We start from the raw sequence: 17,732 nt of genomic DNA, 5'->3' as shown, positions 1-17,732 counted from the left end.
GTGGGTTATAATGCCCTGGTGAGGCCCCACCTGTGATAAATCTTCAATCTTCTTCTTGCTCCCTTGTTGATTCCTTCTTCAGGCTGCAGTCGATGGTGCTGACTATACAGCCACTTACTCAACTTCCGTAGTGCCCTCCAGGGTGAATACTGCCTCCAGTGCAGAATGCGGGAGCGTGTCTCTTGTGGGCTCGACTCTGCCAATTGCAGAGGAGACTAGATGGGCAGCCCATGCTATATGAGCCGCTAGTAGAAAACGTGGCACCTCGCCAGTTGGTCGCAGTGTCTTCCGGGATTGATGCAACTCCTGGTGCTGCGGTCTAGCGAGATAATGTGGCCTGGACTGAGTCAGGTCCCGAGATCTTGTACTGAGAAAATCTATGCCAGGATGTTAAAAGCAAGCAGTCTTTGTTGGATAAACCTTGTAATAACAGGTGTTGCTGAATGAACTCCTACGCATGTCGCTCAAACAAAGCCTTCATCAGGTTCTTTTTCAACATTAGTTGCATAGCGAAATGCAAATATTACCATTACAGTCAGCATAAAGGAGATCAGTGCGATTACTGCAGTGATGGTGATGCAGGTTGGGATACTCGTTGATATTTTATTTTTAATCAGATCTTCTATGCTGACATGTTCCCGTGTCAGCTGCTCTGGTTCAACACTGATGTCTGAGTGCAGGTCATCATCGAAGATATTCTCTAGCTCTGCATTTTCTGTTCCTACTCTCCGGGTCACTTTCACGTAATAAAAGATCGTTATCCTCATCCATTATTTCACAAGCATATGTCCCCTGGTGGAATGATCGCGTAGGCTCAATTAGAATGTGCAGGTCTGGTCCTGTATAAATACTGGTGAAGTAGCTCATATCAATCACCCGGATATTTCTAGCAAACTTCCATGTTACGGTTATGTACTCAGGAAGGGGAAAGGGCATGCTGCAATAAATGTTTGCCTTTGTCAGCTCTAATACGTCGATGTCTTCAAGTGGACACTCCACAGGTATCTGGCAGTCCTCCACTGTGCATTCATCACACTTAAAGACACATGCCGCTTTTTGAAGACCGCAGGTGGATATACAGTTTGCAGCTAGATTCTGCGAGATAATTTGTTTCACACCGTTTATCATAGATCTTATCTTGCGTTCAAAAGCCGCTGTCCAATCTTTTGCAGAAAGTGATGGCTGGATCTCCTGGACAGTTTTATTAAAGCTTATCAGATACTCTCTAACTCTGCTCATCTGTAAATATGGTACAAGAAGCTCATCAATAGGTTGAAATCCTTTTCTTATTATATTCAGGCATTCAAATGCCTCCATTTTATCCAAGTTATTGGCATATTGGAAAATTCTTGCCTTATCCTCGGGTGTCATAAGACAGTTATAGCAACAATCATATACATCTGGTCCACAGAAAATATATAAGACACAAAGAAGCAGGCAACGCTTCTGTACTCCCATGGTTTCCAGCAGCAGCGTTGTGGCTTCCTGTCCGCCAACAATAGTAGAAATGGTCACGCTATAAAATGAAGAATAGCCTTAAGTATGCATCTCCTTCGGTTATAAATACCTTTAGGTTATGCCTACCAATAGGTTATGAGTCTCTGTAGACTATGTATCCCCTTAAGTAGGAGAGCATGAGTGCAACAATAGGCCTTTGTGAGATAACAGTACTGGTTTGTCACATGTCATGTGGTTACCAGCAGACTGTTATATGTGATGTATGACAATCAGATATCTTACATCTTATTTGAAGATAATTTCAATTAGTGTTATGTTTATTTTATTCTATCTTGTCTTGGAGAACATCCCCATTAACATGGTAGTACAGTTACAAACTGTCTGTAATCACTATTCTTATTTTCATGTCTTTATAACTGAATATATATTGCACAGGAAAATATTAAAAGGTCAGCAAAAATATCTTGATGGGGGATTCAGGTTAAATACGGGAGAAAAATGGTCAGAATTTGCGCATTAGAAGCCTACTGTGTATTTGTCATATACAGTATGTAAATGACCATGAAATCCTGTGTTACCTTGCCACTGCAGACAGTCCATACTTATTTCTCCTGCCTTATCATCAATAATCAGTGACGGGCTTTCTTTTGTTCTTTTTATATGCACCTGTCGACCTACGCTCTGTAGTTAAAACAAAGAATAAGGAATAATACAACTGTACATGTGTCCATTAGAAAATGTTCTTACAGGATTGGAAAAATATATATAAAGCACTAATCCTTTCCTAGATTTGGAGTGAAACATGGTATGTGACCACATTGTTTAAATAGAAATCCCCTGTGATTTCTATTTGAACAATGCGGTCACATACAATGTTGCACCCCAAATCTAGGAATGGTGAGTGTTATGGATTAGTGCTTTTTGTTTATTTTGATTAATGTTTATAATTAATAATTTTTGTGACCACATTTTCTCATGCACCCCTTTTATCTAGTTTAATCTAACTTGTATCAGCTGTTTTCCTAGGTGCTTTGCAACAGGTGTGCTTGGTAACTGTCTCACGTTTAAAAGCAAAGTTGCTGTGAGCTTTAAACCTTGATAGCATACCCCAAGTTTAACACTAATGTGATGGCTATGTCCATGTTATAATTCTGAGCAATAGAGTAGAGACTTGCAGTAAAGTGGGGTCCCGTGACGCGGGCTGCCAGCTTAAATGCGTTGATCAATTCATGAACCAAAACCCCACTGTTTATTATGTTAATTATTATTTATGTTATTATGGTGAGTGCAGAGCCCCTGTGATTTATAAATATATATATATATATATTAGTATATACACGGTTGGGTATGGGATCCCGGCTGTCAGAATACCGACACTAAAAGGCAAGTTCCCTATCGCTAACCCTTACCCCTTCCCCGGGACCTAATCCTAACATCCCCGCACACTAAACCTAACCCTCCCCCCTTACTGCCTAATCCTAACCCTCCCACTAGTGCCTTACCATAATCCCTAACCTAACCCCCGATACTTACCTTTGGGGTACCGGTGGTCAGTATACTGGAGCTGCGATCCTGACTGCTGTCCAATACATGTAATTAGACCGTCAGCTTCCCGTATGCCAGGATGCTGACTACATCTTCATACATACACTATATATAAATACAGATGTGTCCTGATAAATCTAGCTTCCTTGAGCTCTAAACACCCCTTCTAGTCACGCAATGCCGAGGTGTGACTTGATAGCGCCGAGCATCTTTTCGTGTGATGCGTCTTATTCGCACAGTGATGTGAATAGTTAGCATAAGCAGCTTCTGCTGATTAAAATTATATGCAGCATGCCTATGTTCTGTGAGCGACTGTGGGTGAAATAAAGTTGGAGGAATTCTTTATACGCACAACTGTCTGTACGTGTGTTGATTTTCTCACCAGTAGCTACTGTAAGGTATCAGGATTTAAGGGTCCCTATCTGAACTCTGCTGAAGCGCGGATGAGGTTCCAGATTTAACACTTTCATGCACTCGCATGCCAGTCAAACTTGCACCCTATTACATTCTCAATCCTTCAAAATGAAAATGTGCAAGTTTGTACTTGCGCTAAAATTCACAGCCTATTACAGTACATCCCGCCCTATGTATCTATTATAAATTATTATCAAGCCTACACTACCGTTCAAAAGTTTGGGGTCACCTAGACAATTTTGTGTTTTACATGAAAACTGACTTATTTATCAAATGAGTTGCAAAATGAATAGAACATATAGTCAAGACACTGGCAAGGTTAGAGATAATGTTTTTTTTTTTTTAAATAATAATTTTGTCCTTCAAACTTTGCTTTTGTCAAAGAATGCTCCTTTTGCAGCAATTACAGCATTGCAGACCTTTAGTATTCTAGCTGTTAATTTGTTGAGGTAATTGGAAGAAATTTCACCCCACGCTTCCTTAAGCACCTCCCACAAGCTGGATTGGCTTGATGGGCACTTCTTGCGTACCATACGGTCAAGCTGCTCCCACAACAGCTCAAAGATCTGGTGACTGCGCTGGCCACTCCATTACAGACAGAATACCAGCTGCCTGCTTCTTCCCTAAATAGTTCTTGCATAATTTAGAGGTGTGCTTTGGGTCATTGTCCTGTTCGAAGAGGAAATTGGCTCCAATCAAGCGCTGTCCACAGGGTATGGCATGGCATTGCAAAATGGAGTAATAGCCTTTAATAGCCTTCCCCAGACCATCACATTATCTTCACCATGCTTGACAGATGGCGTCAGGCACTCTTTTCACTTGTTCTGTGTCTCACAAATGTTCTTCTGTGTGATCCAAACACCTCAAACTTCGATTCATCTGTCCATAACACTTTTTCCAATCTTCCTCTGTCCAATGTCTGTGTTCTTTTGCCCATATTAATCTTTTCCTTTTATTGGCCAGTCTCAGATATGGCTTTTTCTTTGCCAATCTGCCTAGAAGGCCACCATCCCGGAGTCACCTCTTCACTGTAGACGTTGACACTGGCATTTTGCGGGTACCATTTAATGAAGCTGCCAGTTGAGGACTTGTGAGGCATCTATTTCTCAAACTAGAGACTCTAATGTACTTGTCTTCTTGCACAGTTGTGCACCGGGGGCTCCCACTTCTCTTTCTACTCTGGTTAGAGCCTGTTTGTGCTGTTCTCTGAAGGTAGTAGTACACACCGTTGTAGGAAATGTCCACTTTCTTGGCAACTTCTCGCATGGAATAGCCTTCATTTCTAAGAACAAGAATAGACTGTCGAGTTTCACATGAAAGTTCTCTTTTTCTGGCCATTTGGAGAGTATAATCAAACCCACAAATGTGATGCTCCAGATACCCAACTAGCTCAAAGGAAGGCCATTTTATAGCTTCTCTAACGAGCAAACACGTTTTCAGCTGTGCTAACATAATTGCCCAAGGTTTTTCACGATATATCGGTTCGGCGCGATATATCAGTACGATATATCGGATTGGCACAATATAGGTGCTATATCGTGCTTTGCATGGGCAAGATATCGTACCCGATATCGTGCTGCGCGCTCCCCCGGGATCGTATATCGCATCTCCAGATCTCCCTGCAGGTTCATCTGATCTGGGATGCGATGTAAGATCCCATTCAGATGGAGGAGGGGGGAGCCAGCATATCGTGTGGTCAGCGGGGACAGCACGATTGCCGGTAGTGACGACACGATCCGTCTACCGACGGATCGGCAGTCGCCCTACAAGGTGCATTGCACAGTGTATGGGCACCTTTACTCTTCTAACGTGCTTAGCAAACACAATGTACCATTAGAACACTGGAGTGATGGTTGCTGGAAATGGGCCTCTATACACCTATGTAGATATTCCTTTAAAAAACAGACGTTTGCAGCTGGTATAGTCATTTATCACATTAACAATGTATAGAGTGTATTTCTGATTCATTTAATGTTATCTTCATTGAAAAAAACAGTGCTTTTCTTTAAAAAACAAGGAATATTTATAAGTGACCCCAAACTTTAGACCTTTAGTGGGTTTAAATACACACTGTAGTGCAATGTTTCTGCTAAACTGAACAATCTACAATCTGAAAATGAGGATGTTAAAAGGTCAATCTAATAAGTACTCCACCCTTAAGGGCTGTATTAAAATCTGCAGGATTTTTCCTAGTAGCAAGGTAAATGAGATCATTCAGCATATATATAATTCTTAGAACGCTTCCTACATATTTTTTCAGGCACAGTTTCTAGTTTTGTGTGCCTGGGGCAAAGGAAAGCACAGTGACTCGTCTAGTTCACAAGGAGTCAACACTGATATTTGAACTGAGGTCGCCAACATACCCTCACACATTTACAAGGCTGGATTGACTTCTCAGGAGACGTGAAGTATTAAGTGCTTTAATATCTGACTGCACCACTTTACATTTTTACAGACATAAAAGAGCATGATATAAATTAAAGGATGAGATACCTATAGTTAGACACTTCCATTACAAGTCTTTAATATAAATTTAATATTCAAACCAGTTAAGCCAATTACATAATAAAGAAAAGTCTAGGTAATGACGAGGATAGGCATCTAGCCAAGGAATGTAAAGGTAGGCGTTCAAGAAGGATTAAATGAAGCCGGAAAATAGTGGGCGTGATTAGAGACTTAAATACAAGGAATAATTTGGTAAATTATATAATTATTAAAGCTCATCTATTCTCTCTATAAATGTCTCTGTTTATTTCACCTATGTGAACTGTTGCTCTTTTCCTGTAACCATGGGAGAAGGAGACCCTGCAATTGACAGTGTGATTGGATGGAGATATTGTGACATCTCACTCCTCAGAAGTACCATAGGACAAAACAATAGCTGTAATCTGGTTTGCATTGGGTGTGTGGTTTTATCCCAGCAATACTACAGAGTAGTGATAACAATGCAACACTTAGGGCCTGGCTCTAAGTCAAATGCAGCCGCGTCCGTGTTTGCGCCTTTTGCCGCAGTTGCATGTGCAGCTTTATGCTAGTACTTACAGTTGTAAGTGTAGATGTGTCATTCCCTGTTACTCATGTTACAGTTCATGTTCATTTTTAGAAGTTTAAATTAGGGGTGAGCGGGTTCGGATTTCTGAAGTCCGAACCCCCCGAGCCCCCCGATCCGAGGCCGATCCGAGTCAGGCTCGACTTTTCCCGCCTGACTCGGATCTGAAATCGAGGCAAAACGTCATCATCCCGCCTTCCGAGTCTCGCGGGTTTTAGATCCTATATAAGGTACCCGCGTCGGCGCCATTTTCTCACTCGGCTGTAGACAGTGAAGAGGGAGGGTGGGAGTTAGGGCTGGCTGGGCTGTGTAGTGTAGTGTTGTAGTGTAGTGTTGTGCTGTGCTGTGCTGTGCTGTGCTGCGCTGTGCTGCTGTTGTCCATAGGGGCTGTGTCCACTACTTCAAAGACCATAGGGGCTGGCTAGACTGTGTTGTGCAGTCAGTTGTCCATAGGGGCTGTGTCCACTCCAAAGTCCTGTGCAGTGTCCCAGTCCTAAAGGGGTGCTGTAGTGTTGTCCAGGGGGTGCTCTGTCCATCAGGGGTGCTTCCCCCAAGTGCTAAAAAAATATATTTTTTTTCTGTGTTTGTGAATTGTGTGCACTGTGGCTGCACGTCAGGCTTGCCTACCCTCCCGATTTGGTCAGGAGCCTCCCGAATATCGGGTGCCGCTCCCGACCCCCCGGAAAGGCAGGCAAGCCTCCCGGCTGCCGCCTACCCCCCCAGACTACTAGTAAAAAACCCCGCTGCCGGGGGGTCCGATGACGCAATTCGCGCTGAATCGCGTCATCGAGGCTCCGCCCCCTGCTTTGCAATGCCTTTTTTCCGGCATTGTGAAGAGGGGGCGGGGCCACAATGACGTGATCGGGCGGTCACGCCCCCAGCCCCGCCCCCAAAACGGCATCACAGTCCGGCCACGCCCCCCACAGAATGCAGGCATTCAGCTCCCTCCCGGAAGGAGGGAGCTGAATGTCGGCAAGTATACTGCACGTGCATCAACAAAGGAGCAGCGCCAAGCGTGCGCCTGTGTCCCATAAGTAAAAGGCCGGCTGGCTTGTCCGTTAAATGGTGCTGTAACCCCCAAAGGGCACTCCAAACAAAATTAAAAAATATATTTTTTTGTGTTTGTGAATTGTGTGCGCAGTAGCCGCACGTGCATCAACAAAGTAGTGCCAAGCGTGCGCTAAGCTGGCAAAAGCACAGCGAAGAACTGTGCGTTCTAAGAAGATTTCACAAATCCCCAAGGAGAGTCCAAGTGTGGTGGTGGTTGCGATGCCTGACCTTCCCAGCACTGGACGGGAAGAGGTGGCTCTTTCCACCATTTGCACGCCCCCTGCAAGTGCTGAAAGGAGCACCCACAGTCCACTTGCTGATATGCAAATTGAAGATGTCACTGTTGAAGTACAACAGGATGAGGATACTGGTGTAGCTGGCGCTGAGGAGGAAGTTGGCGAGGAGGATTCTGATGGTGATGTGGTTTGTTTAAATCAGGCTCCGGGGGAGACAGTTGTTGTCCGTGGGATGAAAAAGCCCATCACGGTCATGCCTGGGCAGAAGACCAAACATTCCACCTCTTTGGTCTGGCAATATTTCTATCCAAATCTGGACAACAACTGTCTTGCCATATGTACCATATGTAAAGGTGAAATAAGTAGGGGTAGGGACGTTAACCACCTAGGAACATCCTCCCTTATACGGCACCTGCAGCGCGTTCATAAAAAGTTACTGTCAAGTTCAGAAACTTTGGCTAAGACCGTAAGCAGTCCAGGGACACCTAAATCCCGTTGTCCTGTTGTATCCAAGCGCCTGCAAACCACACCGTCAACTCCCTCCTCGTCAATTTCCTCCTTAGTCAGGATCGGAAGTAGTCCTGCAGGCCATGTCACTGGCATGACTGACTCTCCTATCCGGGATTCCTCCGGAGGATCCTGCATTGCTACGCCTCCTGCTGCCGCTGCTGCTGTTGCTGCTGCTGGGAGTCGTTCATCATCCCAGAGAGGAAGTAGGAACACCACTACTTTTACTAAACAATTGACCCTTCAACAGTCCTTTAAGTACGACAGCAGTCATCCTGAAGCAAAACGTATAACTGAGGCCTTGACTGCTATGTTGGTGTTAGACGTGTGTCCGGTATCCGCCATTAGTGCAGTGGGATTTAGACAATTGATGGAGGTAGTGTGCCCCCGGTTCCAAATCCCATCTTGATTCCACTTCACTAGGCAGGCGATACCGAGACTTTACAGAAACGTCAGAAAAAGTGTCCTCAGTGTCCTGAAAAATGCCGTTGTACCCAATGTCCACTTAACCACGGACATGTGGACAAGTGGAACAGGGCAGACTAAGGACTATATGACTGTGACAGCCCACTGGGTAGATGTATCACCTTATGCAGCAACAGCAGCAGCATCACCAGTAGCAGCATCTCAGAAACGCCAGCTCGTTCCAAGGCAGGCTACGCTGTGTATCACCGGTTTCAGTAAGAGGCACACCGTCGACAACCTTTTAGAGAAACTGAGAAAAAACATCGCCCAGTGGCTTACCCCACTTAGACTCTCCTGGGGATTTGTGATATCTGATAACACCACCAATATTGTGCGGGCATTACATCTGGGCAAATTCCAGCATGTCCCATGTTTTGCTCACACAATAAACTTGGTTGTACAAAATTTTCTAAAAAGCGACAGGGACGTGCAGGAGACGCTCTGGGTGGCCCGAAAAATTTCTGGCCACTTTCGCCATTCAGCGATTGCGTGCCGAAGACTGGAGCGCCAGCAAACACTCTTGAACCTGCCCCGCCATCACCTGAAGCAAGAGGTTGTGACGCGGTGGAACTCAACCCTCTATATGCTTCAGAGGATAGAGGAGCAGCAAAAGGTCATTCAAGCCTATACATCCACCTATGACATAGGCAAAGGAGGGGGTATGCACCTGACTCAAGCACAGTGGAGAATGATTTCCGTATTGTGCAAGGTTCTCCAGCCCTTCGAACTTGCCACACATGAAGTCAGTTCAGACACTGCCAGCTTGAGTCAGGTCATTCCCCTCATCAGGCTTTTGCAGAAGCAGCTGGAGAAAATGAAGGAGGAGCTAGGACAGAGCGATTCCGCTCGGCATGTGGGACTTGTGGATGAAGCCCTTCTTTTGCTTTGCCAGGATTTCAGGGTGGTCAATCTGTTGAAATCAGACCACTACATTTTGGCCACCGTGCTCGATCCTAGGTTTAAAGCCTATGTGGTGTTTCTCTTTCCGGCCGACACAAGCCTGCAGAGGTGCAAAGACCTGCTGGTGAAAACACTGTCAGCTGAAGCGGAACGTGACACGTCAACAGCTCCTTCTTCATTTTCTCCAGCAACTGGGGCTGCCAGGAAAAAACTTAGGTATCCTAAGCAACCCGCTGGCGGTGATGCAGGGCAGGCAGGACCAAGTTTGGACATCTGGTCCGGACTGAAGGACCTGGCAACAATTTCTGACATGTCTACTGTCACTGCATATGATACTGTCACCATTGACAGAATGGTGGAGGATTACATCGGTGACAGCATCCAAGTAGGCATGTCAGACAGTCCATACCTGTACTGGCAGGAAAAAGAGGCAATTTGTAGGCCCCTGTACAAACTGGCTCTATTTTACCTGAGTTTCCCCCCCCTCCAGTGTGTACTCCGAAAGAGTGTTTAGTGCAGCCGGGAACCTTGTCAGCGAAAGGCGTAGGAGGTTGCTTCCACAAAATGTGGAGATGATGTTCATAAAAATTAATTATCAACTCTTCCAGGGAGACCAGCCTCCAGAACGTACAGAGGGACCTGTGGTGGTGGATTCCAGCGGGGACGAGTTAATACTCTGTGAGGATGAGGATGTACACAACACTGAAGAGGGTGAGGAATCGGTGGATGAGGATGAGGACGACATCTTGCCTCCGTAGAGCCAGTTTGTGCAGGGACAGATTAATTGCCAGCTTGTTTTGTGGGGGCCCAAACGAACCAATCATTTCAGGCACAGTCGTGTGGCAGACCTTGGGGCTGAAATGATTGGTTTGTTAAAGTGTGCATGTCCTGTTTATACAACATAAGGGTGGGTGGGACAATTCCATCTTGCACCTCTTTTTTTTCTTTGAATTATGTACTGTTTGGGGCTAGTTTTTCAAACTGCCATCCTGTCTGCCACTACAGTGTCACTCCTAGATGGGCCACGTGTTTGTGCCGCCCACTCGTGTCGCTTAGCATAGTCATCCATCTACCTTGGTGCAACCTTTTGGACATAAAAACACTATTGTGAGGTGTGAGGTGTTCAGAATAGACTGGAAATGAGTGGAAATTAAGGGTTTTGAGGTTAATAATAGCATAGGAGCAGAAAAATCAACACATTCTGTGATTTTAGCTGTTTTTATGCTTTTTTAAAAAAAATACAGATCCAAAACACAAAACCCAGAACCCAAAACACCGAAGGGTGGTTTTGGCAAAACCAATCCAGATCCAAAACACGAAGAAAGATCCAGATCCAAAACCAAAACACAAAACACGAAAAGTGGCCGGTGCACACCCCTAGTTTAAAGGGTTTTAACAAGGTAAAAGAAAGATACATTCTTCAAAGAAAGAGAAGTATTAGAACAAGAGAACATGTTCTGTAACTGGAGGGTGGTAGGTTCAGGGGAAATTTGAGGAAAAATTACTTCACAGAAAGGATAAAACAGAAAAACACACAAATACTTATGCAGGTATATAAAAAAATGACACTTATATATAATATATATATATATATATTTTTATGTACCCGGTACTCCTTCAAGTGATGTGAATGCTCCAGTGCCCTCCAAGGGAAAAAAACCCCATCCACATGATACCAATATTGGCCGCACTCTGGAGTCTGTATTATGATACTAATAAAAGTCCTTTAATTATGCCGACGTATCGGGAGTCACCCCTTCATCGGGGACAATATCCAAACATTGAAGCAACAGATTTTATATATATATATATATATATATATACACACACACATATACACCAACACAAATCAACTACATTGGTACATAATATTACTGACCTGGAAAACGACGGTGCCTGCCGCCCTCCGGAGCTCGCTGGGAACATGCAACGCATCCATGTGACATCACCACTCAGCGCCTGCAGTCTGAGTGATCATGTAACAGCTGTTTATGGTAGCCTAGCAACATGCTGTATCATACAGTAGTGTGTTACAAACAATTAAAATACAAGAAACCACAAATAACAAGCATAAAATTAAAACATAAGCATAAAAATCACTGTAAATGGCACATAATAGGCACCTAATTACATATTATTCTATATTATATAAAGAAAATGTATCAAGAGGACCAGAATAAGTTCAAATTACTATCTCATTAGAAACAATGACAATGTTAGAATCATATGTCAATCCCAGGGAACTATGGTCTCACAGCAGCGTTCTCCAGGTGAGTGATATTAGGTACCAATGTAGTTGATTTGTGTTGGTATACATGTCTGTCTGTTACTCCATTGTTTGTATTTTGTCCCCGATGACGGGGTGACTCCCGAAACGTTGGCATAATTAAGGACTTTTATTAGTATCATAATACAGACTCCAGAGTGTCGCCAATATTGGTATCATTTATATATATATATATATATATATATATATATATAGGTAGGGTTACGGAGATATATTACATATAAATATAATTCATATATACAATTGAAACAGGTATATATTTTCATTCATCTATTTACAGCAAAATGCCATTGATGAGGTAAATGTTAAATATACTGTAGGGAGAAATGTGATGTGATGTAGATATAAGTAAATATGTGGAAATGTATGTACCCTGTGCATGTTAGATATCTATGATGTCAGTGGACTTTAGTGCTTCATGCTGCAAAAATACATTTCACAGACATTGGTGATAGTTGCAGAAGGGGGCGGAGTAATATAGATGGGAGTGAATTGGTTCCTGTCAGGAAAAAAGGATCCGGTGAGAGGGAGGATATATAAGAGCTGTTAGCAGCAGTTGGTAGTTAGTCTCCTGATCCCTCCCTCCAGTGCCTGCCCTCCTGTGAACTGGGCAGCCAGTGAGCAGCGATATGCTGCCGGGCGCAGGGGGGCAGAAAGAAAGCATAAATTCCTGTTGAAGGGAAAGGAAGACTAGGGCACAGAGAATAAGGGTGTACACCAAAGTTACAGCAGTCACTTGCCTCATCTGGGGTCATAGTTTGACTGTCATCTGTATAAACTAAACTTGGATGACATAATGCAAATGTGAATTCAGGAGGTAACTATGTGGTATCTAGTGTTATGCTTTCTTCTCACTGGAAACCATATTCTAATGCTGGGCATACACTACCAGATAAAATGTCTGTCAGACCGACAGACATTTTATCTGGCCGTCTGCCAGCCGCAGAAATTTCTCTCACAGTGTATTCGGCAGACATCCGCGCTCCGCCCCCGGGGTAGGAGACATTTCCCTGTTCCTTCCATAGGAAGGAACACAGGAAATGTCTGTCTGACGGCTGCGCTGGGCATACACTGCCCGATGCGGCCGACAGTTTAACGGGAAATATTTCATCGGACGGGCATGCTGGACAATCCAGCATGCCCGACCGAGCAATATTTAACCCTCGGTCGCCCCCCCACACGCTACAATTATCGCGGCGATCCGCCGATATCGGGCGGATCGTCCCGATAATTGTAGCGTGTATGGCCAGCATTAGTAATGTATTAATTGTAAATTATAGCAATGTAAAGGTTATAACTTAAATACTGTTCTTACAATAATTAAGAATAAGTAATGTGTTTACAAATGAATAACTAGGAGTGTTCCCCCAAACCGTGCCACTCTGTCTCTCCCCCCCCCCCCCCCATGAACCGTGCTACACGCATCTGTGTCATTGACACAGAAGCAGCAACGGGATTAGTGAGACCAGTCTGTGCTGCTGTGGTTCAAACAAAAAAATTGTTCCTTTGTGAAAAAAAAAAAAAGTACAGGGATGACATAGGGGTCCCCTGTATTTAAACACAACCAGCACCAGGCTAGTCAGAACCAGCCCTGGTTGCCAAAAAAGGGGACAAACAACATAGAGCTACAGGTACCAGCAGGCCCGTAATGCTCTGCTTGCTGATACTTGTGGTTCTCCAAGTACCAGCATGCGGGGGAGGCTTGCTGGGAACTGTAGTTCCACATCAAAAGACAATATTTTAATTCTTTCTTTGCACCACACTTTACATATTCAACCCGGCACCCACCGCTATCAGCCTGGGGTGCCCTGGGGAGGGGGGGGATCCCTTTATTGGGGGGTCCCCAACTCCCCAGGGATCCCTGGCCTGGGCTGACTAGGAGTAAGGGGTGATGCTTTGGCTGGGGGGCCTGTTGAATGGGCTCCCCTGGCTGTGGCCTCACCCCCTGCTAGAAAGGGTCCGGTGCTGGTTCTGGTAAATATAGAAGGACCCTACACATTTCTCCCCCTGTATTCCCAGGACCGGCTCAGAGCCCAGTGCTGGTTGCGCTGAATACAGGGGACCCCTACGTCATTTGTCCCCCGAATTTTGGCTACCAGGACTGGTTCTGAAAAGCCTGGTGCTGGTTGTGCTTAACACGGGGGACCCCTATGTATTTTGTCCCCTGTATTTAGCACAACCAGTCAACCAGTACTGGGTCTCCAAAGCCCGGTGCTGGTTGTCCTTTGGGGTGATGGGGCCACGCCATTTTTATTTTTTTTAAACACAGAAGCACAGACGGGCCTCCTTGATCCCAACAGTGCTTCTGTGTTAATTTATACACAGATGCAGGTATCACGGATCTTTCATATCCGAGCCTGCATCTGTCTGCTGCTACTGTCCCCGGGTCCTTCCGCCTGAACAACCGACACCACTAACGCCCCTGGGTCCCGGCCACAGCTAACACCTGCTGCCCCCCCGAGTTCTTACGGCTGCTTCCTTCCCCCAAGCCCACCACCGTTACCGCCGCACTGACCTGCCATCTTGGTGCACCCAAGTGAAGCCACAGTAAGTGCACCTAATGGACGCTCCTACTGAGGCTGTGCATCAAGATGAAACTTTCTATATAATGGCAGATTCGTGAGGTAATAGTTTAAAAACTAACTTCCTCAATTACATAAACCCCAAAAGCACCTACCGTTGAATAGCTACCTAATAAAACAAACCCAAAATCTAAATTTGCCCTCTACCCTGAGTTATGCCTTCCCAAAAATTCCCCATAGAGAACAGTAGAAAAGTGGTCCTAATTGAGTGTCAGAAAAAACTGACAGTTGGAAATTTAGATTACTCCCAAGTCCTTATTTTTGTATGTTTTTGCCCTGAAATTTGGCAGGCAGCACAGAGCGACCGTTCTACCCATCCATGCCAAATTTCATCTCCATACCTTTAATAGCTTTTGAGGTGTAGCCCCTTAAACACCATGCCCCCCACCCCACCCTCGGGATTTCTCTATGGGAAAATTGTGTTTTTTTTCAAGGGGACCCCTGCATCATTTGTCCCCTGTATTTTGGCAACCAGAACTAACTCTGATTAACCTGGTGCTGGTTGTGCCTTATACAGGGAACCCATACGTCGTTTGTCCCGTGTTTAGCACAACCAGCACTGGGGCTACAAAGCCCGATGCTGGTTGTGCTGTGGGGGCACGTCATTATTTTTTTATATTACACATTCATTTTTTTTAGAACAATGCATGGATGGATCTAACCGATACGTCCATGCATCTGTGTCTTATTGATTTGATTTTCTGAGGTGCATGCCCAGCACCAGTGAGGCCCTCTGTCAACCGCTGATGCTTCTGTGCACGGCACTGTTGCTGCCACTGCTCCACACCCCCACTGCCCCACACACCTGCAGCCTGCCCCCACAGCTGTCTTTCCTTCTGCACCCCAAAAACACTTTCTGTGTGCGGTCTGCTCCTCCACCCGTTTTAGTGTACCTATTTGTTTTACATCTGCCCTGCAGGTGGCCCAGTTTGCTCGTCGAAACCCTGATGGTTAACAAATTATAAAAAAGCAATAAAATTCCATAGACAAAAAAACCTTACGGCTTCACATGTCAAATTAAGGCTTTTTAAGCATGATCTGAAATTTCACAAAACCTATTGAATTTCTGACACTCAAACTTCAAAAAGCAATGAAATTACTATCATTAAGGCTGACGCCTTAATGGACGTGTTCCTTGCGTAATACAGATATGGTATGCCATGACACCCTGTGGTTAACTGCAGATCAGCACTCTCACAGAGTGAGATTGCAAGCACTCACAAAATGGTGGCGCTGCTGATTCACAGAATTGTGTGCTCATTGAAGTCTATGCAACTGAGGTCTGAGCAGAACATAGAGCTGCGCAGATGGGATAAGAGTATGGTGGATGGGGGAAGAAGACAGAGCGGTGTGGATGGGGCAGACAGAAAGGCATGCAGAGGGGAAGATTAAGCAGAACAGATAGGGGCGAGCCAAAGTGATGCAGATGGGTTGAAAACAGTGGTGCACATGGGGGGGGAGAGACAGAGTGGCACGGTTTGGGGGTACAGAGTGGCATGAATTCAAAAAGATAGAGCAGCTCAGATGGGTTTGGATGAATAATACAGACTAGCACAATGGGGGAACACACAACAATAGGGATTGGAGAAGACATATTGGTGTGGATGTGTGGGAAGACAGAGTGGTGCGGGTGGGGGGGACAGAGTGGTGTGAGTGGGAGGGGAAAGACAGAGTGGCATGGTTGGGGGGGGGACGGAGTGGTGCCGCTGGAGGAAGAAAGAGTCGTAGAGATGAGGAGAAGACAGAGTGATGTGGCTGGGGGCAAGGCAATGGTGCAGATGTAAGGAAACACAGTGGCACGGATGCAGGAAGACAGGGCGGTGCACATGGGGAAAGGCATATTGGTGTGGATGAGGGCATGCAGACTTGCACAGTTGGGAGAACACACAGCTGTAGGGATTGGGGAAGTTATAGCAGCATGAAGGTGAAGTTAGTGTCCATTAATAGACAGAGTATGATAGTTTTAGAAATTAGGAAGCTGAATGTGTATAATGAATGAGATGGATGTAATGAGTGAGAAGTATGTTGGAACCCAGTAGGATTATTGTGGTGACTGAATGGGAAGATTGTGGGCACTAAATGAGATGTGTGTGCCACATAACTGCTTTCACAGGGCTTTGCAAACTGCCTGAACCTCCAAAATGTTAAACAGGAGTAAAGCTTCTTGAGTCGACCCTGAAAGGTGAGATGGCACGTTAGTGCCACCCAACCTTGATGACTTGCATCGGTGGTGAGCAGGAGCCAGTCCTGGATGCAGTAGGGGGAACACTTGTCCAAGTGAGAAAGATGGAGCCACCACATCAAAGAGTGGAGCACTTCCTGAGACAAGAGAATACATTGAGAGTGAAGATGAAGGTGGGAGCTGGTCCATCGGGAGAGAAGCTCCAACTAGAATGGCCTGGAGTGAAATTGGGCATATCCACCACGTTGAAAGTTGCTAACGACATGCCCAAGATCGATGGATACCCGGCGATGACTAAGTAAGATCCAAATCTGCGAATGCCCTCTGAACCTTCAAATCCAGAATGGCTCCCAAGTGAAGTATCACCTCTAGATGGAAAGAATGTTGACTTTTTAGAGTTGATAGGCTATCAGTAAGACTGAAGGAGAGTTACTGTTAGGTGAAGATGATCCTGAAGGACCTCCCGGTGACTGTGCCAGAATAAGGAGGTCATCCAGGTAAGAAAGGATAGGATCCCTCTTGTGTCAGAGATCCGCTGCCATTACCGCCATGACTTTCTTAAATACACGAGGAGCCTTAGAAAGCCAAAGCAATGATGCTCAAAATTGGTAGTGATCCTCCCACACTGCAAACCTGAGGATCCAGACGTATGGGAATGTGCAAATAGGCATCTTGAATATCTTAAAAAGCCATGTAGCCACCCGGTTCCATAGCGAGAATGATAGATTCCGTCTGGCATCGCAGAACACAGAGATACTTGAACGCTTTCAGGTTGAGGACTGGGCGGAAGGAGCTGTCCGGCTTCTGAACAAAAAACAGATTGGTATAGAAACCTATTCCTTTTTTAAGAGGAGAAACTGGGACATGGGGGACCGAATGGAGTTCCTCAAAGCCACTTCCTTTCTGGGGTACGATAGAAGACCTGTGGAAAAGAACTGCCTTGGAGGGCGATCCCAGAAGGTGAGGTGTAACCCTGGGAAACAACACTTCTTACCCTGGCATCGAAGTAGCCAACAGCCAGATCTCTGCAAAGAGTAGAAGATGGCTCCCCACACTG

The 17,732-nt window shown here is 45.2% G+C and overlaps 1 protein-coding gene across 1 annotated transcript; it reads right to left on the bottom strand.

The window, feature by feature from the left end:
• Positions 1–464: 464 nt before the first annotated feature.
• On the bottom strand, positions 465–2,090 carry LOC148504799 (sperm acrosome membrane-associated protein 6-like). The gene is given in 3 exon segments (XM_088448226.1): positions 465–753; positions 755–1,239; positions 2,037–2,090. Coding segments are annotated over 2 exon segments (774 nt in total). The 5' UTR covers positions 2,037–2,090.
• Between the last annotated feature and the right edge of the window lie 15,642 nt (positions 2,091–17,732).

This window comes from Taudactylus pleione, unplaced genomic scaffold (assembly GCF_031769625.1).
Source record: "Taudactylus pleione unplaced genomic scaffold, aTauple2 ptg000454l, whole genome shotgun sequence".
NCBI lineage: Eukaryota > Metazoa > Chordata > Amphibia > Anura > Myobatrachidae > Taudactylus > Taudactylus pleione.
Note: the sequence above shows the minus strand (reverse complement) of the source record. Positions and strands in the feature narration are given on the sequence as shown.